Source organism: Equus quagga, chromosome 2, assembly GCF_021613505.1.
Source record: "Equus quagga isolate Etosha38 chromosome 2, UCLA_HA_Equagga_1.0, whole genome shotgun sequence".
NCBI lineage: Eukaryota > Metazoa > Chordata > Mammalia > Perissodactyla > Equidae > Equus > Equus quagga.
In genome coordinates this window covers 57,141,097-57,167,307 of record NC_060268.1, presented here as the reverse complement: position 1 = coordinate 57,167,307, position 26,211 = coordinate 57,141,097, and the positions used below count along the sequence as shown (strand labels likewise).

Here is a 26,211-nt window from a genome sequence, read left to right as displayed (position 1 = left end):
GGGCTCATGGCCGGCTTTCAGCCCCACGCCGAGTCCGGGGCCTCCCTGGGCGGCTCCGCCGTTCGGGATCCAGAGGCCGTGTTTGCTTGCAACTTTCGGGCCGGAGCAATAGCGCCCCCTACTCCTCGCCTCCTCCCCCCCCTCCCCCCCCCCACCGCAAGAACACAGCCATCAGGCCACCGAGTCAGTTGCGAGGCGACTAAGAAAAAGGGAAGTCCCAGCTCGCTTTGGAGCCGAGAACGGGGAAAGATTCCAGATCAACTAAAGAAAAACAGCGCAGGACACAGGAAGGATTCAATCTCTAAATAAGAGTCTTTTTTTAAAGCGCTTTTTGCCATTTGCATTGTTGCGGGAATTCGTGCTCCATCATCTATAAAACCCAAGCTGGGATAGCAGTGACCCAAGCGACAACTCATAGACAGTAAAAGGGTGAAATAGTGGTGGGCAAAGCTGTCCTCAGGGTTGTTTGGGCGAGCCGGTTTTATTTTTTTTCCCCCTCAAGTCTTCAAAAAAGTTGTTTTTGAAGGCATTTTCTGATCGCCCTGAAGTGACGGTGACAGCTCCCTGCTCTGTTTTTATTTGCTCGTTTGTCTCCCATCAGCATGTAAACTTTTGGAGGGCGGGGCCTTTGTTTTGTTCTTTGTCGTTTCCGCAGCACCTAGAAGGTGCTCACTAAATAGCTATTCAATGAATGAAATAAGTTAAAAACTGGAACTTAAAAACATTTGCTATTTTATATTAATTTAACAATTTCTGAGAGGTTTAAAATTTAAAACCAGAAGGTTAAGTTCCTCGATTATTCACACCTAAGATTTTTCTCCGTGTTTAATGGGAATAATCATTATCTCTCATGGGTTATTTTCAGGATTGTGCCTGCACAGTAAGTGCTATGTAAGTGTTAGCCATTCCTACTCATTCTTTTTTTTTTTTTTTAAGATTTTATTTTTTCCTTTTTCTCCCTAAAGCCCCCCAGTACATAGTTGTATATTTCTCGTTGTGGGTTCTTCTAGTTGTGGTATGTGGGACGCTGCCTCAGCGTGGTCTGATGAGCAGTGCCATGTCCGCGCCCAGGATTTGAACCAAGGAAACACTGGGCCGCCTGCAGCGGAGCGCCCGAACTTAACCACTCGGCCACGGGGCCAGCCCCCTACTCATTCTTTAAGGTCTGTAGTGAATAAAGCTCTTGGACGTCAACACTGAAAAGACAAACACCAGTAGACAAAAGTTGGGACCTGACTGAAAATGTTTTGCGGTTCATCTCTGAAAATGGGCCTTCAAATAATACAACTACAGGTATTTAATTCTTATGATAAAATGTCACCTTTGCCCGTTTAAAACAGACATATATGTTTTCCATTTACTCCACAGACGACTTCTTCATTTTGGAATGTCTTATTCAGCACCTATGGAAACTCAGGTTGGGACAACAGTTCAAAGTGTTAGAGTGACTCACCATTAGGCTTTCTTTTGGTTCCATCCTGATCAAAGTTATCAAATGCAATTGCATTACTTCAGCTCCATCCAGAAATGCCTTCACAAGAACATAAGGTAAATTAAGTAAATTAAGTGTAAATTAAGATGTTTATACAAGAAAGGGCCATCTACCTTTTCTCTCATATATGTTATAAAACTGTTTCATTATCATTGTTCAATATCTCTGATAGATCCATGCTTTACTATTTGAGTTCAGGGAGGGAAAAATTTTCATTTCTCTTGACAAATGCATTTACTCAGCTTGAGAGCTGACTCATAATATTCAGGCTTTACCTGGGCTTCCAGGAAGCTTGGAGCTAAATTTAATAGTCAATTATAGCAACTATTCTTGTGTGTTTTTTTAAATCATAATTATTTGCATGGCTTCAGAATATGACTTATTCTTTTATCCCTATTTTAATGATTTGATTACCTGATTTTAATCAAGATCTACATGTCTTGGTTAAAGCTGCCTCAAACACTTTGGAAGTATGCAACTCAACATGCAGAGCTGGGGGAATTTGTATTCATGGTATTTTGACCATAGTTCAGTTCAATCTTAGTCCCCTAGCCCAGTTAAAAAATGGGAAGGCAATGCAATGAGTCTGGACCCTATCTGTGAAGACATCTTTAACTGATGTCTGTTGGAATAGAAAAGAAAAAAGCAACTAGACCAAACTAGCAAAATCACCAATTAAATAGTCATCTTCAGCATTCATGTTTCTTTACTAGAAAACTTATTTCAAGTTTTCTCTGAATAATGGCACCTTACATTTATAGAATGCATTGCTGTTTTCTATTTACAAGTGAGGAATTTGAGGGTAAGTAGTAAGTTTTTATGAACTTAGTAATAATTTCCTCCAAAGACTTGGAAACATAAGGTACTAAGTGATGTTGGGAACTAAATCCCTAAAAGGTAACTGGGGGAAGGAAGCAGGCATACACCATGGATACAGATAGAGACTGCTGAGAATTCCTCAGAACTAACTGTGTGTTTGGGGGGGGTGGGGGAGGAGTGGTGGCAAAAAGCAATACCACATTTTCGTAATTTATCAAGTAAGGCTTTGACGTACTTACCAGTAATTCACAATATACTAATGAATTCGCTTGAGCTTTGTGTTCTGGTAGTGCTGATAGATTTCTATTTACTCAACCATTTGTGCATTCATTCAAAATGCATACTGAATGCCTGCTAAGTAGCAGGCACAATGCTAGGCACTAGGAATACACCAATAAAACAGATGTGCTCCGGTCTCCATGGAGCTCACCATCTAGTGGGGAAGGCAGACAGGAAAGTATAGGGTGCTATGCAGGATACAGGAGTGGGGAGGGGCACTCGATCCCAACTTGTGAGATTTAGCTAAAGATTACACCCACTCATTCAGGTCTCAGCTTAGGAGTTGGCAAAGCCAGGAAGCAGAGAAGAAATGGAAGGACAAGTTGGAAAGGCCTCATAGTGAAAGAAAGCAGGGCATTTCTGAGGGACAGAAAGTAGTTCAGGATGTCCTAGGAGTGTGAGGAGAGGGACAAGAGATAAGACTGGAAAGGCCAGCAGCTTAGAGTTTATCTCAAGTCACAGGTTTATCTAGGGGAGTGACATGATCAGAGCTCCTTTGTAAAGATATGGGAAATGGGATTCAGACAGGATGACTTTGGCCTACTGCAGGCCTGAGATGGTGGTGGCCTGAATCAGGGAAATAGCAAGAGTCTGGAGAGAAGCAGACAAATAGTGCGAACAGAATTTAGTGACTGAGGAGCTATATGGAGTGACAGAGAAGGAAAAATCAAGGATGATGGCTTCTAGAAAGGTGTATATATATATATGAATTAATTAATTTTATTTGCTATGGGGGCATTCTCATATAACCCTGGAACCAATATTAGAAAACCTGAATTTTGAGGGTAGGAAACATTGAAGAAAGTGGGAGAGAATTCACTCAATTTATCAATACATAAACAACATTCTGGGTGATTTATCTTGTTAAAAGGAGATTCTTCTGCATTTAATAAAGATTAAAATAGTGTAAGATATTTAACAAAGGCCATAATAGTGTAAGGTAAGAGACAGAAAAAAAACCCAGATAATGAAGCGTCTCTTTTTATTGCTGTACCTACTGAGGCATTGATGAATTTACTCCAAATCCTTCTTTAAGTTAAAAAGTGGAAAACAAAACAGCTCCTAAATTACACTTAGTTTTTTTCAGCAACATGTTAATTTTGATGACTGTTGAAGTCCACTGATTCTTTCAACATTTATTCAACACCTGGTATGTGCTAGGCTCCTTACTGGGTACCATGGATACAAAAACTGAAGACATGGCCCCTGCCCTACAGGAGCTTTGAGTTGACTAGGGAAGGAAAGTAAATAGGTAATTTGAATCCGGTGCAGTGAATGACACTTTTGACATACACAGGAGAGGGTTCCTAACCAGGGATGAGTTGTGGCTGAGGTTTTCCTGGCAAAACCCTTACTGACCACTGAAAGATAAGAAGTTAGCCAGAAAAAGGGTAGGAAGTCAGCAGAGGGAGCAGCAGAAGCAAAGGAACAAGGTATGATGTGTTTGCGAACAGCCGTTACCGGTGAGGTTCAAAAGATGGGTCTGAGTTAAGGTACGACAAGATGTAAGGCTGGAGAGAAAGATATGGGGATGGCAAAGGACTTTGTTTGCCAGGCTAAAGAGCTTAGTTTTTATCCCAGGGTTATGAGGTACCACTGAAGGATTAGATTTGGCAGTGACAGAAGATTCTAGTTTTAAAAATCTGTTGGCACTGTGAACAGTGGATGAGAGGAGACTAAGATGAGAGATTGATTTGGAGAGGTTGCCGAAATCTAGGCTAAGGATGAGGAGGCCTGAACAAAGACAGATGCGGAAAAGATGGACAAATGGATAGATTAGGAAGAGATTAAGGAGCTAGGACACAGAAGACTTGGAGGTTGATTAACTGTTTGGGGATGATGGTGCTATCTATTATAATGGAGAAAAAAGAAAGAACAGGTTTCTCCTCCTGGGATTGAGGGTTGTTGGCAGGAACTGCTGGAGAGGAGAGAAAAGATAGAGAGTTGAGTTTGAGTTTCAGACATGTTGTTTGATCCAAGGGGAGATGTCCAGTAAGCTGATCAACTTTGAATTATGGACCTCTGGAAAGAGATTGGGGCTAGAGATACAAATTTGAAATTATTAGTTTCCTATTGTTGCTGTAACAAATTGTCACAAATTTAGTGGCTTAAAGCAACACAAACTTATTCTCTTAATAGTTCTGGAGGTCAAAATTTATGCAATGAGTCTTAGGCTAAGGTCAAGGTGTCAGGGCTAGGCTGGTTCTTTAGGGGAACATCTCTTCCCTCACCTTTTCCAGATCCTAGAGGCCACCCACATTCCTTGGCTCATAGCTCTGCATCACATCACCCTTTCTCCCTGTTTCCATCATCACATTGCTTCCTTCTGACTCTGACTCCTCTTGTGTCCCTCTCATAAAGACCCTTGGGTTTACCTAGGGCCCACCTGGATAGTCCAGGATAATCTCCCGTCTCAAGATCCTTAACTTGATCACATCTGCAAAGTCCCTTTTGCCATATAAAGTAACATTCACAGGTTCTGGGGGTTAGGAATGGATATCCTTGGGGGCTATCATTCAGCCTACCACAGAAGTTATGAGTATTTAAGAGCCATGAAAAAGGATGAAATTATTTTGGAAAAGTAGAGAATGAGAAGAATACTGTTACAGAAGCTAAGGGAAGAGAACATTTCTGGGAGGGAGAGATATACTGGTCAAACGCTGCCAAGAGGTTATCCAAGATAAGGACCGCAAATTGTCCGCTACGTTAGCAACTAGGTCATTGTAAGCACAATGTCAGTGAAGTGGGAGGGGTGGAAGCCAAACTGGAATACGTTGAGTAATAATTGGCAAATGAAAAACTGAAGACAGTAACATAGGCAACTCTTTGAAACAGCTTAGCTATGACAGGAAAAAGAGCAATAGGTGAGAGGGACACGAGGCAGAGGAGTGGGAGGGTTAAGGATGCTTAGATGCTGAGGTGAAAGGGACAACACAGGGTAAGTGTTTGAAGGGGTAGGAGAAAGAGCTGCAGGTTCCCTAAGAAGCAGGACAGAGGTGGGAGGAAGAGGCAGAGAGAAAAGTACGGAATAGGAGGAATGCCTCTGCTCCAAGAGGAAGGAGGTGAGGATGAGGGGAGATGTAGAGCAGCCAGCCCATGGTAGGCTATAGGTGGGGGAGGGACAGGTGGCTAAGGTGGTTTTAGACTGATGCTTTTCTCTGTGAGGCAGGAGATGAAAGATCTGTCTACCAAGAGTGAAAGGAAAGAAGTAGGAAGCCTGAGAAGAATAGCGTAGGTTCAAAATAGTTGTGTGGATGAACGGGAAAGGCTATGACTGGGAACATGCGCAGGCATCGTGACAGAACATCAACAGCGCTGGGGCCATCAAACTGTGTTATTTGGAAGTGAAAACAACAGAAACTAAACTCGCAAGGACAAAGAAAGGAGGGGTGATCAATTTAAGGCTGCAGTTCTATAATAGAATAACCTCAATGTATTCTGAACTAAGTATGAGCAGGAGATCTGGCCAATTTTCTAAGTCTTTAAACAACTCTAAGTCAGATGTTCAGCTTTCTAAAATATCTTATGTCTACCATGGTTTGAGTTACACACCTAGCAAATGTGAAGAAATACTTCTTTTTTTTGCTGAAGAAGATTAGCCCTTAGCTAACATCTGTGCCAATCCTCCTCCACTTTATATGTGGGACACTACCACATCAAGGCTGAGGAGTGGTACAGGTCCACACCTGGGATCTGAACCTGCGAACCTGGGCCACGGAAGCGGAGCATGCTGAACTTAACCACTAGGCCATGGGGCTGGCCCCTGAAGAAGTATTTTTAAAATGTACAATCCATTTCAGAGAGTCATGAGTATTTCCATTATGCAGTTTTTATTTTAGACGAACATTATTGTAAAAAAAAGTTCACCTGGAATAAAATTCATTTTTTTTAAAAAAACACAGCATCAGTATCAGTACACAGTTAATGAATTGGCTTAAACAAGATTAACCACATGACAGGTCCACTTTATCTGCAGGAGCTTTTCACATTAAGCCATTGGAGCAAAAGTAAAATATGCTGAAACATACATAGTAGGATAATTGTATGGAAAAAGTAGATATTTCCCATTGGGGCATGATTTTAGTCAAACAGTTTATGGTATTTTGCATTAAAGGAACTGCAGTGTCAGCTGCAAACAAACAAAATAAAACCCATCTGTAAGGCCATAGGAATGAATTATAACAATTAAATTCACATTTTAAAAAAGGTAAGAACATGAAACAAGAAGTTCCATAGTTCTTGGCAATAAGAAATGCAACTGCATATGGCACAAGCATTTCAAAAAATGAAGGTAAAATTTGAAAATATTCCTAAAATAATTGTTTGCTAATTTTCATTTCTGTAAATTTCACTTAGATCTTTTCATAGTGAACATGACACCTGTTAATTTTATTAGTCTTAAAAGACTTGATTCTATTGTAAAATTGTGCTAGCATTTGAAATTTTATTAGCATATCCTGTCCCTCTAGGACAAGGAATTTCATTTTTAGACATTCCTTTTTTCCCCCTTTCTTTGGATATAACAAGAAGGAAAAAGGAATGTCCTTTCTGTTAAGAGAAAAATTCTAAAAAACCTGACAGCAGAAATGAGTGATTAAAATCTGAGATAAGTAAACCAACATAATGAAATGCGGTTTTAAAATTTTAAGCTTAAAAGCTCATCTTTAAAGATTAAGTACTAAATTTATAAAGAAACCTAAGTCATGAACTAGAAAGGAAAGTCTGCTTAAATGTATCACTTACTGTTCACAGGAAAAACTTTATAAGCCTTAATACAGATTCTCAGCATTCAGAAGCTGTAAAATGGAGTAATAATCTCTTATTTAGAAATTTCTGCAAACATTTATCTATATTGCACAGCTAAATTTATTAATGGTGACAGAGAGATAATACTTTTTGTGCACTATTGGATATGACATGTATGTTCTATTCTAAACTAAACTACCTCCTACCTTTCCAATGATGCCTTTAGTTTAAAACAAAACATATAATCTAAATTGGGATGGATGCTTAAAGGCTGGCTCACTGTTTTTCTACCAGATATTAGAATACTAGTTAGCTAAATGAGGTATAATTAAAAAATAGTCCTTCAAAGTAAAGAGTATAGTCTTCTGAAAATTTATACCAAAGACTGCACAAAATGTTTATGTCAATAGTAAGAAAGCCTGCAGCACCTCCTAATGATGCACAGGTGGATTATTTTCTCATCATCTGTCTAAAGTAAAATATAGCTAAAATAAGTTCCCAGTGAAACGGTTTACAATCAACTGATTTACATGCTACTTAGTTACAGCACATTTTCATTGTCTGAGACCCTCAGACTCTATTTGAAAAGGTCTAGTCCAATCATTGTCAAAAGTTAGCACACTGATAATAAAGTGCAGCCGCTAAACCAGTAATACTGCTGCAAAAATCTTCATGTACCTTATCCATAAGACCACGAAAATGTTCACACAAAACTAGATTTTTCAGTTTCAGCAGGGAACAGACAATTATCTGTCACTAAATTCATCTACAAGTAGAAAAAATAATGCACTATATGTACATTATTAAGCAAAGTGGAGTATTTATTGGGTCATTTTACCATGCAGAAAGTGAATTTCCTATGGTCTTAGCTTGAATTATATACAATTTAGCAAAGCTAAATGTAAGAAAATAGCAAGGACAATTTATTTCTATATAAGAGAGCATATCCCCCCCACTTTGCTGCTACTTCAAAGAGCACTTTTAGACTCATCTAACTTGTACAGACTCTTTCAAAGGGAAGTTCATGGAGACTAGTTATTAACTCATATGAGATGAAAGAAGGAAGGAAAAAAAGCAAAACATTCTGTTAAAAAAAAAAGCTAACCACAGAATATGTCAGTTTTGGTTTGCAGACAACCCCTGAGATAGAAACCAAAGTGTTAAGACACCAAATAGTCAGAGGTAAATTACTAAGAGAATTACATTCATACATGGTGTCATAGCACTTGCCTTTTAGAAAGTACTTTGTTACCATCCACAAAGCTTAACTGCTTGGACCTTTTTCAGAAAATTAGTGACTACAGGATGTTTCTAAGAAATGATTTTTTCTTCCTAAAAATGTATCTAATTTTAAGACAGTAGACTTACAATCAACTTTCAATCAAGGAACTACTGATTATATGGGGACACCAACAGGTGCCTTTAAGCCTATAGGTAAGTACAAAAAAAATCAAAGAGGCTGAAATTTCTCAACAGTAAGTTTAGTGTATCCATCAAAAATAGCTCTGGTATATTTGCTGCCAATAAATTGTGTGTAAGTTTTCAAACAAGTTGTAAAGGTTCACTGGTCCAAGCACTCTAATGATACATCTTAATCTGAAGTGGAATTCTGCGGTAACAAGCAATCCATGTCCACTTTCATCTCGCGTTCTTAACTCTCAAGCATGATGGTAACCTTTGTGAAACAAAACAGGCCTAAAAGGAAGAATAATCATTAACAGAATACATTTCCCTAATCACCTCTTCATCACTCCCTTCTGTGTTACGACACTGAAGGCTAGAATAACAGCGATGACATGATGATCTGAATTTGGCACATAAGTTTACACTAAATATTTGTTTTTCCTATGTGATGGTTTCATCTACAAAAGGTATTCCAGTACCAGTGTTTGCTGAGAAAGGCAGCTAAGCTTTTGTTTGGCTTTGGCCCATATGACTGGACCAAGTTCTCTAACAACCAACCTGAACAGATGGAACTGGGTTCTAGACATTCAACAACAGCTATTTTAAAACTGAACCTTGCTCATATTTTCTCTAATGAAAAGGCAAGACTTTTCCTAGAGGCTGCACTAGGTCTAATTACTTTTATTTAAGGGGGGAAAAAAAAGTCCAAATAAAAACAGAACAAAAAACATTATTTTCACCATTACCAAGAACTATCCCTATTAAATTTACATTAACAAGTTAATCTCTCTCCGTATAGATAAGCTTCCTGTGAACTAAAATCTAAATCTAATTCTTGTGAACTCTTGCAGACAGGGATTATGGTGGAAACTGGCTATTACAACTAAACCAGCAAGCTAAGGAGTGAACCTAAGAAAAAACATATTACATATGCTGATGTGACAGAACCACAATTAGATGCTGAAATAAAATCCTAAATGGTAAATCTCTCTGCCTATGTAAAATTTCAGCTCAAGAAGTTCACAATTAGAAGCAGACAACATTGTTCAAATATGTTATGTTTTAGATAAATGAGTGGTTACAATAAATCAAACGTTGAAGACAACAGCAAATACAAACCCAGGAAAAGTGAGATGAAGGTCTTTTCCAAATACCGTTTCTATAGAGCGGGCAGAGGCAATCAACTGAAAAAGTGATTATTCAGCTACCCAGACTCTGGCAGAAAAGTCAGGAATGAAGCAAAGCTCTAAACAATCTGAAGAAATAAAGAAATTGTGGCCTCTGATGAATAGATGGGCATTTTTATGATAAATTTTATCAGAATTTAATGATTCCTATTTAAGAAAATCATAAGTCAGAGCCCTTAAATAAATGCTATCAATGCAATAACATTTGGCTATATGAACCAGACCAAGGGTCCTTTAATTTTAGTATATTAGCCTCTGCTTTAAATGCTCTACTCTTTTTTAAACATCCCCAATTGCACAAATTTGTCTGGGACTTTATGAGATAAAAGTGTGCAAATAGGAGTCTAAGATTGTGCTGTAACAGGGAAGGGTTAACACTGATGTGCAAAGTGAAAAAGAAAGATAGCAGCTTCTGCAACAGGCAATAAAACAAAGAAAAAACAAGTTAAGTCCTGCATGTGTCTCCACTTCATTGCTTCCATGTTTGAAAAAGGAGCCTGTTATCTTGATAGGCCATGAGGCTGGAATCCACTTGGCATTCTGTCTCAAGAGTTCTAGGTTCAGTGGTGCTCTCAGCAGCAGCTGGGCGATGTGATTCTGAGGCTGGGTGACCTGTGCTTTCAGAGAAGCAGGAAAGGGTCCTCTAGGTGTGCTGCAGTCTCTCAGAAAGAGTTCATCAAAGTAGCGAACAACGGAAGAAACTGGTCTTCTTTGATCGGCTTTCTGTTATTTTTACTGGTCCACCTGCCCCTGATGAATTGCTGTCATTCTAAAAAATGAAGATAAAGTTAGCAAGGAAATAAAAGTTTCATGGTTTGACCGCAAATATCTAAAAAATAAAAATACCAATCTGTATCATAATGTATATTCAGTAGTATTTTATTAGAAAGCGGACTAGAGTTAAGCTCTGATGTTGTCTGTTTCTTTGGAAATGGTGGATTAAAATGACAAAACTGTTTCTAGGATAGCACCTTTCATGCTAGTAATATATTAGATAGGAAGCTCCTATTTCCAGTTGAAAGAAATTATAGCCAATGGAGTGTAAACTTTCAAGGGTAACAAGGGAAACAATGTTAAGATTGGTATAGGCAATTCTGCAGTTAGAGGTAAGAAGAGTTGGTGACATAAGGTATACAATTATATCCAGGATTCAGGTTAACACAAACTTTCAAGGCTGTCCTAATTATCCATCACTGAAATCATTTCAAATTTAAGCAAACTTTAGCAACTTCAAGATCATAATTATATACAGACATAAATATCTGTCACATGAAAACAACTAGGTAATTTTATGGCAAAAATTTAACTTGTGTCATTATTTTCATTATTCCGATCTAAATTCAATTAAAGACCACTTAAAGAGCTAGATGAAAGAAGTGAAACAGCTGCAGTTCAGAAATAAGAAGAAACAGAAGATAACATCAATATCAGAAGATAAAACTGAAGAAACAGACATAAGAAAGTTCAGTCAGGTGAATATGGGAGTCAGGAAAAAAATGGGTTAATGTCAATATATTATAATCATCTATTCTTTTAATCAAATAAATAAACAGCATAAATAAGAAAACAGATTTTAAAAATAGCATAATAAAAAGAAAAATTCTAAGTAATACAAACCATTTTCCTGTTGAGTTTTGTCATTATGTCTCGTGCAAGTGTAAAAAATGCCTAAGGGTAAACCAAAAATTTCATTATTATACATTTATAATACATTTTCAAATAAAAATGCAGAATTTCTTCATTATTTCATTATAAAATATAAATATATTACTTTGAAGTTTTTAATTGAGAAAAGAAAATAATTATAATCATAGTATACACATAAAGATCGTCTCTTATTTTTCAATTACAGCATAAACATTCCAGTGTTATCCAACTGCCAGTCGTGCAGTCATCAAATATTTCCTGCACGTAGTATCTGGCACAAGCTCCCCACACGACACTCGCTGAGTTATGGGCAGCCTCCTCAGTACTGAGAGCACCTGCGGGGCAGAGGCTCTGTCTAAGCCACCCCTGCATTCCCAGACCGAGACACAGGGCCTGGTCTGGGAGATGCCAAGGATCTATTTAATGCTCTGTATTAACCTAGAGCTCTAAAATCTGTTTTCACAAAAATCTCCACCTTTTGTTCTCAACCTCCTCTCTTTCAATTATCTTTACTCTTATACCTGAGAATATGTCATCTTCCACGTCTTAACACTCCAAAATCCCAATAGTTCCCACAGCGCAGCTAAATTCCACACAGAGGAAATCAGTTCAAATGGAAGCAGGATAAATCTGATTAATCTCAGTGCTATTTTATGCCTAGTGTCTCTTGACCCCAACCAAACATTTTTTAAATCTATCATCCCTACTTTCTTTCTACAGAGCCAAGACTGTTAAAGATTCTTCAGTTGCATCCATGCTAAACCCACTGTATGTCAGTCTCTTTCTTCCCAACCACTCCTAATGCCCCGAAAAATGTTCAGCAAAAGGATTACTTCTAATCAAGTCAAATAGAAACAATATGATAACTACTATCATCACTCATTGTCAGTGTCTCATTGTCACACTGGTCACCTGTGAGTCTAAGTTTCTACATAAGCCCATCCCTGTTTTTATGAGGCTAACCACACTAAGTTAAAACTCTGGGAAAACTGCTAACTTCTGCAGAACACCTAGTCAGAATAAGCAGTTTGAGCAACTCTCGGCTCTAGATTTCCATAACTCGGTGCTCCCTCTAAGCCACAGCTGTGATCCGGGTGCAGGTACCAACAGAGACCTAAGCCTGCTCCACTAAGCCAGGGTGTGGAGTTCATTCTGTGGGGGCAATCCTAGGTGAGCCATCTCAGTGACAAAGGTCTTCCTGTCTTCACCATTCCAGCTGACTTAACAGGCTCCCCTCTTTCTGATGGAGGGAAATCCTTCTGTGAAGCAGAAGGAAGCATTTTTCTGCTTGTCTATGCTTACGGAAATAAATCAGAAGATGCTTCCTGTTTCCTAACACCCATTAGCTAACCTGAAAAAATGAGTGTTAGTTATTTACAACAAAGAGAAAGCTCTGATCAGTATCCACTGGCACATAAAGTCATTTAAGTCTCAACTTTCAGCTGTGATGTTGTGGTGAACAATGAGGAGCCTAAGAGTTTAAATGTTTAGGAAACCATCACTAGTACTGTTAAGTGAATTACATGTACTAACATATATTATTATTGTTATGATCAGTTAAAAAAATGTTTTTAAAGAAGAAAATATTATCAATAATTCAGCCCTTGGTGCAGAAAATCTATTCTTAGAAGACTTCAGATGATTCGGTTTTCTTCAACAGTTAACTTACTGAAAATTTATTAAAGCTACTCTCTGATAAACACAATTTTTTATTTCTACTAAATGCCACTGTGTTAGAATGTATCATGCTTAATCTACTTCAAATGTGAACATTAAGGGAATCTGTTCAATAAGCTAACAGTTTAATTCTCTCTTGAGAGAGTACAGACGTACAGACGCCTCTCCTGCTACAGGCTACTACAGGATGACATGAACTATGATAAATGAGCAGAGGACACTGAGCTTGGTTGGCTAGTACAGGATTTCCAGCTTCCCAAACAAAGGGCAAAACTGAACTCAAACTGAACTTAAACTTCTAACTTCCGTTCAGTGAATCTTAATTGAGCACTCTAATATATGCCCTGTGGAGGCTGGGCGCTGGAAATTCAACCACCAGGCTCCACACAAAAGTCAGAGGCACAAAAGTTCACACAATGGAGGTGGAGTTCACATGGGCATTCACTAAGTCAGCAAGGAACAAGGCTTTGAGAGTGCTCGAGCACAGGGACCCAAGCATTAGTGCCTCTACGAACGAGTCCCCAAACGCTGCTTTCTTACCTCTTCTACATTGGTACTGGATTTTGCACTTGTCTCCAAGAATTTAATCCCATAGTCAATTGCTAACTGAAAGGCAAAGAGAAATATTTAAATTCAGTGAAAGGTGCTTGACTACATAAGGCATCTATATTTTTTAGGTTTTCAAAGTTCCAAAGGTAGAGTGTCTAGTTTAGAACTCCTGTAGTTCTCAAACTTCTTTCCTTGCTTCTATTGGGTTTGGAATTTAGATATCTGACTTACTCATCATAAATAACATGGCACAGCTTCCACTCAAAACATAGCCTAAGTACTTCTCTTTTTTTTCCATTATATTTTTAGTTCTCTAGTATACTTACAAGAAAAACTATGAGACAGACACCCACTCCTACCATTAACTTGGGATTCATCTGCCCCTTTTTTATGCTCCTTAAGTAAATTCTCCAACAGTTACTATACTGACTTTTAATTATTTTTTAATAAATTAGTGCATAATAGAACAAAAGCTTAAAATACGAAGTTTTGCTTTGTTTCTATTGATTGAGACAAATTGTGAATTCTTCCATATTTCCACCTACTCCCAGAGTTCCCACTTCATTTACAATAAATATCAAGATTAAGTGAATGTTTTTAGGGGAAAAAAGTGTGCAGTCAGATTGAAAAACAGAATGCATTTTGCATGATTTGCTAAAAAAAAGGCTAAAGCAAAATTCTAAGACTTAAAAATTGAAGGCTCTAAGTTAATTTAGAAAATGTCATAGAATTAAATACGTGCATATAATAAACTCTTACTTTACAGGACAAAAAACAGAAATGCCTAGAAATGACTTATAAATGACATCCATAGCTTGAAGATTTACAAGGAGTTTATCCATCATGACCTAAATCTACTGAGTAGTAAAAAATTCTTAGAAAAAAAATAATGAATAGGACAATGACTACTATTGAAACTTTACCTATCCTGTTACTTTTTTCAAAGAGAATGAACTACTTCAACTTGAGAACTGGGCATTTTCACACAGCTATGGAAGAAACAGCCTGAACTCTAAGCTGCAGGCATCTTAAAAAGGACCAATTTGTATCTCCCAGAAAACAGCAAATTCTTTAGGAATGAGTCATGACTACACAGCATATGGAGTTGGATCTCGAATACTAATTCACACCATTCAAGTATGAATTACGTCTCTTTGTTGTTTTTTTAAGGAGTAAAATATAGATTTTTTAAAACAAATCAATAATTAAATAATACTAAGAAAATAAAGGCTTGATGTGAGTGAATTCTAATCTTTATGCATTCAGTTCAAATTTACCTTCTCCCCTCTTTCTTTTGACACTTGTCTTTTGTCATTCATATCGCATTTGTTACCCAGGATCATTCTTTCCACATCTGACGAGGCATGCTGCAGGGAGAAAATGATATGTTATAAAAACAGCCTGAGGAAACACAGTTATTCAACAGACAAATTCTGACCTGCGAGAAATACATCCATGAATTTAAGAGACAAATAATCTTTCACTCAACACAAGCCTTGATTCACAGACAAATGTAAAAGACGGGAGGGAGGGCAAGCTACAGCATAAGAGTACATGCAGGCTGTTTTCTCGAAGGCATGCCATCATTTTCATGGTTTCTTTTGCACGTGAACAAACAGAAATAAAACTTATTGTTATCTAACAACAAAACTTCCAAATATTAGTTTGGGTCAAAGAAGAAAACAAAACTCTGGTAAGCCAATTTGAAAGAGGTATTCTGGATTCTGAAATACTTAAAAATAAATTCATGTAGATTAATATAAACGTGTACAAAACCATTTCAGAGTCAGATTTCTTTCTGAAATGTCGAAGACTTAAAAAAAAAACTTAATACCAATCAATGTGGAATTAAACCAGATTTCAAATATCTAAGATGGAGAAAATGTTAGAAGGGCAAAATGACAAGTTGCTGGAATAAAGGTGTATTTTTGCCAAACAGCGTGATGCAACAGACAGAACCTGGGAATCAGATGTTCTAATCCTGGCTCTCCTTTTTGAAGGCTAGACAAGCACAGACAAGTCACTTCTTTCTGACCTCAGTTTTCTCATATGTAAAATGGGGACTTGGATTAAATTATTTTCAAGACCCGGCACAAGTTTAAAATTCTGTGAAACTGCTCCTCTTCTGCACCCACCAGTTCAGCAGAGTGGTCAGACTGGCCCGCCCTCCATGTCGCTCCTCACAGCAAGAGGGCCTGACCTGATCATGCCCTACTTCTTAGCAGCTCAGCTGCCTCTTAGAGACAGGAGGAGCCCTTTACAAGCACCCAGCAGGGATCATCATTTCAGTAGCAACTTGATGATCTCCGGAATCATCGTTCTCTTTCCATACATACCTCTTCAATGTTTCTTATCCAATTTTTAATATTGTCAAAGGACTTTTCATTTGTGATGTCATAGACCAGCATAATTCCCTATAGGAGAAAAAAAGATCTTAATTTAGTACTTTATATATTTAAAGTTATAGAATGTAATGTCAATGTATTCCTCCTCTCCAGAAACCTTTTGTTTGTCCTTTGTTTTTGTCTTTATAAAAGGAATAATAAGTTTTTTTTTAAGATTGGCACCTGAGCTAACAATTGTTGCCAATCTTTTTTTTCCTGCTTTTTCTCCCCAACACCCCCTCCCCAGTATATAGTTGTATATTTTTTTAGTTGTGGGTCCTTCTAGTTGTGATATGTGGGATGCCACCTCAGCGTGGCTTGTTGAGTGGTGCCGCGTCCATGCCCAGGATTCCGAACCGGCGAAACCCTGGGCCGCCAAAACAGAGTGCACAAACTTAACCACTCGGCCACAGAGCCAGCCCCTAATAATAAATTCTAAAAGTACAGAGAAGCAAAAATAAATAAATTCTTCCATTGTCTCACCATGCAAATAAATACTCTGTTAACATTTTCACTGTTAACCTTTATCAATGAGTGATTATGGTAAAGGTGATACTCCCTCTCTGCCTGACTTCACATGATAAGAATCGACACCAACCGGAGCGGAAAGAGTGTTTAAGTTAAAACAGACATACCATGGAAAGTGAGAGGCAACGACTTCTGTCGTGCACTTATTTATTCCAAGTAGAAATTGTCTTGTCCCTTACTCCTCTACTAAGATTGTAACCATACTTCTTTAAAGTTACTTCTTTTTATAAGAAAAATGATCAAAATGTCATTAACAATGTAAGTAAATCACAGACACTTAAAATATAATGTGTTTGTTATACAGGTTTGACAAAAGGCACTATCCTCATATTTTTAAAGACCCCATGTCAGGTATTTCTAAAGAGTTATCTTCAAAATGTTCCAACTAACACCTGTATCTAACTATCCCAAAATCTATATCCCCAGTCCACACTTCCATACTAAGTGCTAGATCCACCCATGTGTCCATCCATTCAACAAGTAATGAGTGAGCACCCTCTATGTGGCTGATACTATACTAAGTGCTACTGGCAGGAAACAAGATAGACAAGGCTCCTTCCTCTCACGGATGGCTGGCAAAGAAAACAGACAATGAGCCAATAATTACACAATTACTTATAATTTTGACAATTGCTGTGAAGAAGCCTGGGGAGCTCTGAGAACAAAGGCTAACTTAATCTGGTTGTGGGGCTCAGGTGGTGAGGGAAGGCTTCTCTGAGAAAACGACATTACAGCCAGGGCCTGAGGTCTGAGTAGACTTGAACTGGGCAAAGGGGTTGAGACTGGGGTGAAGAGGGGAAGCCCACAGTGCCAGGCACACAGCAGAGACGTTTTAGATATCCTCCTGACTAGGAAGACTCAGAACCCACCAGATTGAGTATAACAAAGTCAGCCCAGCAGAAATGCACAAATTTAATGTGAGAAGGTCACAAGATGACACTGAAGAGATACTTAGGGTCAGCTGTGCCTTGGAGACCACCGATAGGACATCAGCTCCTAGCTGTCCCCTGTGGTCACTGAAAACTCAACTAAGTAAAACATGAGGCTGTCTTTATCCCCTCCAAATCTGCCATTCCTGCTTGTACTCTCATTTTGATGAAGAACAATCCAACCCAGCCAGCCAGCCCAAGCAGACCCCTGGTAGCAATCTCCTCCACAGGCAGGCAGCTACTAAGTAAGCCCCGTAGACCCAGCAACCTCAATATTTCCGGAAGCTGACACCCCGATACACACACATCGCCTTATTCCCACTCTCATCAATTAGCCTCTCCCTAGATTACTATCATAGTCCCCCTGCTTTCATTCTCAACCTCCTCTAATCCACTCTCCATAAGGGCACCAGAGTTATCATTTCATTGCTTAAAATCCTTCAGTACCTCTCCATTACACTCATAATTGAATTACAATTTCTTAGCATGGTAAACAAAGTCCTTCAGGGTCTGATCTCCAACTTTGTAAATAAATATAAATCATATAAAAACCACATGTGCACATAGAGAAAAGAATCCAGGAAATACACAGAATGTTAACAGAAGCTTTCTCTCAGGGTGGTGGGATTTTGGATGATTTCTTGGGATTTTCTAAGTTTTCTACACTACATGTAAACTTTTGACAACCAGAAAAATATACAGTATGGTTTAAATAACAAACAATATTCTCCTCTATCCGCCCTCCTGCTGGCCTCAAATGAAATGTTTCACTTGGGCTACACTGTAAAGGAGATTTTACAAGTGTCAATGCAAATAATTTTATTTTTAAAAAATCAAAGTAGAGAACTGTACACTTAAAATTATAAATTTTATGTTATGTATATTTTATCACAATAAAAAAAATACCAAAGTGGAGTCTGAATAATTCCTGACTCAAAGAGTTTAGCTGCCTACAATATTAAAATTAACCAAATAACTACCAGAGCTCTATAACCTTTGGGCCAAACCCACAACCTTGATCTTTATTGCCTCATGTGTGTCAAGTGGCACGCTGGGTGGTTAGCACAGGAAGTATGAACTCTGTAGCGGTTGAGGGCACAGGCTGTGGAGTCAGAGGCGTCAAGCCCACACGCGACCATGTACCACCTGGGAGATCCTGGAGATGTTATTTTATCCCTCTCAGTCTCCACTTCCTCATTTGCAAAATGAGGACAGCATATCTTCCACATTGGGTTCTTTTGAGGATCTACTGAACCCAAGGACTTCACCTAGAACCCAGGACACAGCTTAGACTCAATAAATGGCAGCTATTACTAATTTCTATCTTTGGTTTCAATAGCAGAAACCCTTCAACTACTTCCTATGTTCCTATCAGTTAAAACATTATACATGTGGTATATACCTATAATAAGAACAGCTTCCTTAGAATTCACAAGATAGTATTGGTCTATGAGAGATGTTGATAATGTAAGGATATGGTCCTTTTTTGTCCCAAATGCCTGACTGTCCATCAGGGTTACAGCTATGACTATGAGTGTTGCTGCATAGTCTGAAACAGACCAAAGGACTCCACCGTGGTAGCAGGTCCAGTACAGTGCTTATCAACATGCTGCATACCTCAACCAACCAAACTAAACCTGCCAGAACCACCACTTGCTGAAAATGAGAACATGATCCAAAGAGAACATGAGGGCTCCAACGAGAACGTGAGGGGCTCACATCCCACTGGAACAGATGAGCTGAGAGAGCCAAGGCTCGAGGAGAGCAGGATTTCCTGAAGATCTACCTAAGATCAATACCCCTTCAGCAAGTATTTATTGAGCATCTACTACGGGTCAGACACTGGCATTACAGCAGAAAAAAAAACAGGGACAAAAACCCCTACCTTCAAAATGGAAAAGACAATTCTATCTTAGAATAGCAACAATTTCTAATTATTTGAAATCATATGAAGAAAGACTAGGCAGCAGATAAATGGGAACGACGGATGATCCTCACACCTAAATTAAATAACACATTTCAATGACCTCTTTCCTCATACCATGAACTAGAGCTAGTTATTCAAGAGAAACATTTCCTCTACATTCTGAGTGCTTCTGTCCACTCTCTAGTGAAAATGAGCATGAAAGTGGTGCCAAGATACCGCTCCTAGAAAATAAAAAAACTGCTCAATAGAAAAGGCTGTGTTTCTAAGATGCCTCTCATCAAAATTACCTGTAAACTATTCCAAATCATCTCTGTTAAGATGTTCTTATTTATGCCTAAAATCGTTCCTGGAGGAAAGAAACAACAAACTTCTTCCCGGCACACAAGATAAGTCCCTTCCCTTTGATTCCAATCTAAGCAAAATAGAGAACAGCTCACAACTGTCTTTCTGAAATGATGGCCTTTCACAATCTTAAAAGTATTAAAGGGTGAAGTGTGGAGAGCACATACATATAAACTGCTTAGTGATGTATAGTGCAAAGGTGATACAGCTTCAAATGGGAATCCCTAATCTTTTTGTGGGAATGAATTACTGGTACTCAGATAATGAGGGTGAGAGGCAGTGGAGAAGGAAGAGAGAGCAGCATGATAACGAACGGATCTGTGGGTTCAGATTACATCTTCCTGGAGGCAAGGGGACAGCTATCATCCCTTCAGCTCTGTCACCCTGACACCACTCCCAGGAGCACAACAGATTTTTGTGAGCTGAGTATGATGAACTGTGTATGATGGCAGCTGGTACTCCAGAATCTACGGGGTTGAGCTTCATGATCTCAACTACTCAGACTTCAAAGACTCTCTGACACCTTGGGTTTCATCATAATTCATAGCTCCAACATGTGCCTGGCTTAGGCCTAAAAGCCAGAGATAAAGCCCTGGTCTGGGCCTGTCATTCTAGGCATGGTTCAGTACAGCTCTGCTTCTAAGCTGCCTTATTTACCACTGTACTCTCAGCACCACACAGAATCTGCCCCAAGGCAACAAGCAATATAAACACGTTGTATAGATGAAGCATCTTAGGATGGAAAATATCCAAGTGATGAAGTTATGATAACAAGGATGAGGCTAGGATGTAGTAAAGAAGGATTTGGTAGTCCAGATTCACCAGATTATAAGCCTCAAAGAATCACAGATCATTCAGCTACTTCCTGGCCAGCTGGCAGAATGCTGCTGGAGGAGAATCCAGAGAGATGAGCCATAAGCAGTAGATGTTGTGGACCTGGTGAGAAATAAGGGATGATGGTGGCAGGGCTGAATGATGAGAGGGTGCAAGAAATGAATACTCAGTCACAGAATTTGAAGTTTCCTAAGAATTACAGAAAGTATTAATAAAAGGAAAGATCACAAAACTATGCAATCACCTCAGAACGTGTGGAAGAATTCGGAAACATCTACAAGCTAATTACCTGATTCATATTATGAAGACCAATGGCAAACCACACAATTACTAAACACAAAACATGAAAAACCCTTTAAATGTCTTGTTTTCATATCAAAAAATCCATTTTCCCCATTGTACTAGACTCCAGCTTGCATCCTATAAACTTGACAAATGAATATTCATGTTTTACTTTCACCTGAAGAGTTACAAACCCCTAAAACACACTCACCATGGCTCCTCTATAGTACGCTGTTGTGATGGTTCGAAATCTTTCCTGACCCGCTGTGTCCCTAAAATTTGAAACAAAGGAGAGAGTGGTTTTAAAAGTCATCAGCAGCATCACTGAGGAGAGACTCCAGGCTGTAGGAGATATAATTCTGATCTGCTCACAAATGCAGTGGTTTCATGGGAAAGGGGAATGAGACACAAAGGGAGACTGCTATGCATCTGTGAGCCGGAGGCGGTGGTAGCCATGGAGCCTGTCAGGAGCTCATAATGACTTGGGTAAAAACCTTGGACCTTGATGATAACAACACAACAGGAAAATGCATGGCCCTCTGGGAAGCGGCATGTTATATAGTCAAACACATGTGGGAGAGAATCGAGAATAATTCTTGGACTCCTAGAGTTATAATCCTCTTTATAAATGCCTAATGATTAAGGCATTTTGCTTTCTTGATTGAAAGTCTGATTTCTGTACAAAGCAAGCAATTGGGCTGGACTGACTACTGGGTAAATTCCGCTCAGCGGAGCACACTAAAACGATCTCTTCAACCTCTTTGCTATGGAGCCCATGATTAAATGGGAGCCTGGAGTTCAATACATAATTCTTGACAATGTTTCCAAAGACTTCAAAATATGGACAACACCTCAAAATTACATCAACTTTCATACATTCTTGCTTTTTAGCTGATGGCATACCATTAAAATATATTCTGAAAAATACAAAAGTTTCTAATTACATTTATTGAAGGAATCCCTATAAAGGAATTCAAACTTCCTTGCTATCTGGGAAAATCAATATTCCTAAATTTGTTACTTACAGCCAGAACTAATTCACTCCCTGTGCTACACTGTACAGACAATTTAATTGCTGGGGAGAAAGAGGCATGTGTGGAAATATACTAGAAATCGAATGCATATCAAACCCAAACAAGAGATGAAGGCCCAAGGGAAACATGGTAAATTAAAAACATTAATAAATACCTTAACCTTTATATATACCTTAGAAAATACTTTCACATGGTGCTCACATGATGCCCACCATAGCCCACTGTGGTGACATTACCATCACCCTTGTTCTGCAGAAGAGGAAATAGGCTCAGGTGGGCTGTGGTCCCAGCTCTGCCCTTAGACAGCTCATCTCCTTGAATGAAATTCAAGCATCCTAGGTCTTGGCAGTTTAGTGCAGGGCCAGGCCTCACACCACAGTCATCTTATCCTGCCATTCTTTTCACTGATCAGGATTAGAGACACGGGGCACTTCTTTGGTACACACCAAACAAATCATGGGGAAAACAGAAGCCAAGTACCTTGGAGCAGACTAACCATATTTTCTTGATTCTAACATACTGCTTGATTTAGAACCAGCTTTGCAGCAAGGAAGGAAGAGAAACCTCACAGGTCATGAAGATTGAATGAAGACTATTTTGCTGCTGACAGTATTGAGAAATAGTGCCGTGATGTTATGGCCATCTATATTAAGTTCTAATTAGCTGATCATCCACAGGCTCCTAGAACACTCCTTATTGCTATGATCAGGACTATACAGCACAGAGTCAAAAATTCTCTTTGCTTCCCTCTTAAAAAAATTTTTTGATAGCTTTATATTTGGCTTCTTACTATATACCAATAGATGAAAAGGGCAGCCTATGGTACTGTTCACAATGTTTTCCAATGAAGTACACTGGGAACCACTACCCTAGGCTAATATATAAAGCTGACATGACGTTCCAGGAGATTTGGCGGTTGCCCCAGCTGTATCACTAAGGCAGACATATGCTGTCAGATGAACTTAACCACTCTAAGTCCTAGTTTTCTCCTCTGTAAAAGAAGGACCAGGGGATTTCAATGTAATGTTCTAGTTCTCTCCCAGTTCTGAGAGTCAAAGGAGAAAAACAGCCTAAGGAAAAAGCTCATTAATATATTACTTTATAATTTTGTCCTGCCTCCCTCTTAGTCTATGCTATTTTAAATTTCCAAGCTTTGTCTACTGCTGTCATCATCACACATTACATAAGTAACCATCATCAAAAACCTTCCTCAAGGCTCCCATCTAAATAGCTGTATATGGCTCCCTCTATATAGAAGGGCCTATTCCAAAAAGAAATTAAACCAGCTTATAGGAGGTTAAAAAAAACCTAAGAAGAGCTTCTGAGTTCAAACCAAAAACATTCAACCTGGCAATCTGGAAGAACTACATTTATTCACCGTAGCTGGATAAATTCTTCAGAAATTAACCAGAGTCGGATGCTCAGAAGGAGATCTTTGCCTTGCGGATTGCAACATGAGAGATGAGAGGCATGACTTTTTTCTCTCTTATTTCCCAATCCAGTGTTCCTCATTGTTTTATTTAATGAGAAGACATATGCAAATAAATTACAAAATATCAGAGCTGGAGGGGAACTCAGATGTCGTCAGTCTAACCGGTCAATTTACAAGTGAGAAAAAGCAGGTCCTAAGAAGGGAAGCAACTGGCCCCAAGTCCTCAATTCAGAGGAATCAAGGCTAGACCCTACATCTGTACTTCCTGTTCAGGGCTCCTACCACCTGACTGCTTTGCCTTATCTGATTTCACAGCTACAATGAAAAAGTAATTTACACTCTTTGAATTTAGTTTCCTCCCTGCTAAAATTAGCATTTTGGAAGAATGAGTTCTCAGATCTCTTCTGGCTCTAAGAGTTAGTGGTATCATTCCTTACCTTCCCACTCTTGGTGCAGATAACTGAATACTTACCCATTTCGCCTTGGTTCTGATAAAGAAAAAATGTTTTAACTATCACAGGATACCTCTAACATCACAATTCACATTTTAATTCCTACTTTCAAGTTCTGATTAAGGTAGGAACTCTGTGTGTATATATATATTTTTTACTTACCATATCTGAAGCTTAATTTTCTTTCCATCTAGTTCTATCGTTCTGATTTTAAAATCAATTCCTGCAAGAAAAAGAAAGACAAGTTAAATTTCTTCAAATAGAATCCAAGTCTTATTAGGAAAAGGACAAAGGTTTCTATTGAAAAAAAGCTCTCCAACGCACTGGAAAATGTGAACACAGAGAGGGTGTGAATGGTATGTTTCCTCTGAATACAGGCTGAAGAAAGGAATGCTAATTACTCTGTAAAGAATTCCCACACATGTTAAATGCAACGTATTATATGCCTCATTATTTTGACACAAATGGATCATATCCCTCAAAGTTATATAACTTAGATAGACTAAGAACACACCATATTTTCTACTTCTTGAAATACATATAAGAAATGCTTCCTACTCCTCACGCCCCATCCTTCCCTAAAGAAGGCCGTGGGACCTCTTTACAATGTCTTCCTTCATGTCATTCCATTTGTTTCTTTAGAATTTGCAACTGACTAACGGAAAAAAAAAAAAAACCCTGCCAATTTAAGGCCTATTTGTAATCTTGAAACAGACAACAATCACACCACAGCTAATCCAGCAGAACAGCTTCTCAATCATTCTTTCCCCTCACTAATAACCATGTACTGTTAACAAATACAATATGATATTCACTATCCCCAGGTTATCTGGCTCACATTTCCTCCTCTAAGGTACCTCAGCATTGCAGGGTCTACAGTGGCAGAGGCAAAACTTAGCAACACAGCATGAATATATTGTTAGCATCACAAAGAATTTACTGTGGCCATTACTCATTTAAGACTTAATATACACTGATTTTTTTGTGTGTGTGTGTGTGTGAGGAAGATTGGCCCTGAGCTAACATCTTTGTCAATCTTCCTTTATTTTATGTGGGATACAGCTACAGCATGTCTTGACAAGTGGTGCTAGGTCTGCGCCTCGGACCTGAACTTGTGAACCCTACGCCGCCAAAGCAGAGGATCCAAAGTTAACCACTATGCCACCGGGCCAGCCCCAATAAATGTTTCTTGATATTAACATTTTAAAAAATTCACAATTTTCCAAATTCATAGAAACAGCTAATAGAATGGTGGTTACCAGGGGTGGCAGGAGGGGGAAAAGGAGAGTTGTTTAATGGGTATAGAGTTTCAGATTTGCAAGATGAGAAGGTTTTGGAGATTCAGTTTACCACAATGTGGATAAGCTTAACATTATTGAATAGGATACTTAAAAATGGTTAAGATGGTAAATTTTATGTTTTTTACCACAGTAAAAAAGAAAAAAAAATCATGACTTTCAAACTGTCTACTGTATTATCTGGAAAATAACTCGCTCAATTGGAAGATCGATGTTCAACATTCCATCATCTAATAGTTCATTCACGTTTCAAATAAGAGATGACGTATATCAAAATGCCTGTCCAAATGACTACTTTCCTTATTCTGGTTTATGAAGATGATAACTCCTGTTCTTTCAAAGTTGTTTTTTCCTGTATTTGGGAGTCATGGGCAACTTTTCCACCTTCATTCAACAAAGCCATTTTGAGGTTCCCTTAAAGTCTCAGTTACTCTCCATTCATTTAAAATATTCAGGAAACTTTCTACTGACCCAGCCTTTTGTTTTTCGTATTTGTTAGAAGGATTACCTTTCTGTTATTTGAGAAAGTCCTACCATTATCTGTGATACTTAACCACCTCTTCACCATTCACAGGATTTCAATGTTTATAAGAGTTGTGAACTTGTATTTAGCTTTTCTTTATGCTGCTGTCAGGAGCCAGCCGATAGGAATGGGCATCAGAGCAGGCTGCCCTAGAATGCCATTCTGGCATGTGGATTATTTTGAGCTGAAGAAAATCAATGCCCAACAGACTCAAGAAGAGCTTTTTACCCCTCCCTTAACTGTCTAAAAGAATTTAGATAGGGGGCCTGTACCAGGAAGACAGCTATTATCAGAGATAACTTTTCATATCACAAAGACTTATCTGCGTGGCATGGCACACATTTGTTTACCAAACATTTGCTTTTCCTATCTTCCGGTGAATTAATTATCTTCCTCCCTCTTTGAAGTCCCAGACCCCTACCTCTTTCTTAGCTTGGGATGGCACA

At 38.6% G+C, this 26,211-nt stretch overlaps 1 protein-coding gene across 1 annotated transcript in view; it reads right to left on the bottom strand.

Moving 5' to 3' along the window:
* Positions 1-6,401: 6,401 nt before the first annotated feature.
* Positions 6,402-26,211, bottom strand: part of RAB8B (RAB8B, member RAS oncogene family) — a 66,906-nt gene continuing 47,096 nt past the window's right edge. Inside the window, exons 2-8 of the mRNA XM_046653780.1 lie at positions 24,107-24,167; positions 21,238-21,298; positions 16,137-16,214; positions 15,078-15,167; positions 13,792-13,857; positions 11,545-11,595; positions 6,402-10,696 (exon numbers count right to left, since the gene is read on the bottom strand). Of these exons, the coding sequence (XP_046509736.1) occupies positions 10,604-10,696; positions 11,545-11,595; positions 13,792-13,857; positions 15,078-15,167; positions 16,137-16,214; positions 21,238-21,298; positions 24,107-24,167 (500 nt within the window). The 3' untranslated portion in view covers positions 6,402-10,603. The remainder of the gene's footprint in view (positions 10,697-11,544; positions 11,596-13,791; positions 13,858-15,077; positions 15,168-16,136; positions 16,215-21,237; positions 21,299-24,106; positions 24,168-26,211) is intronic.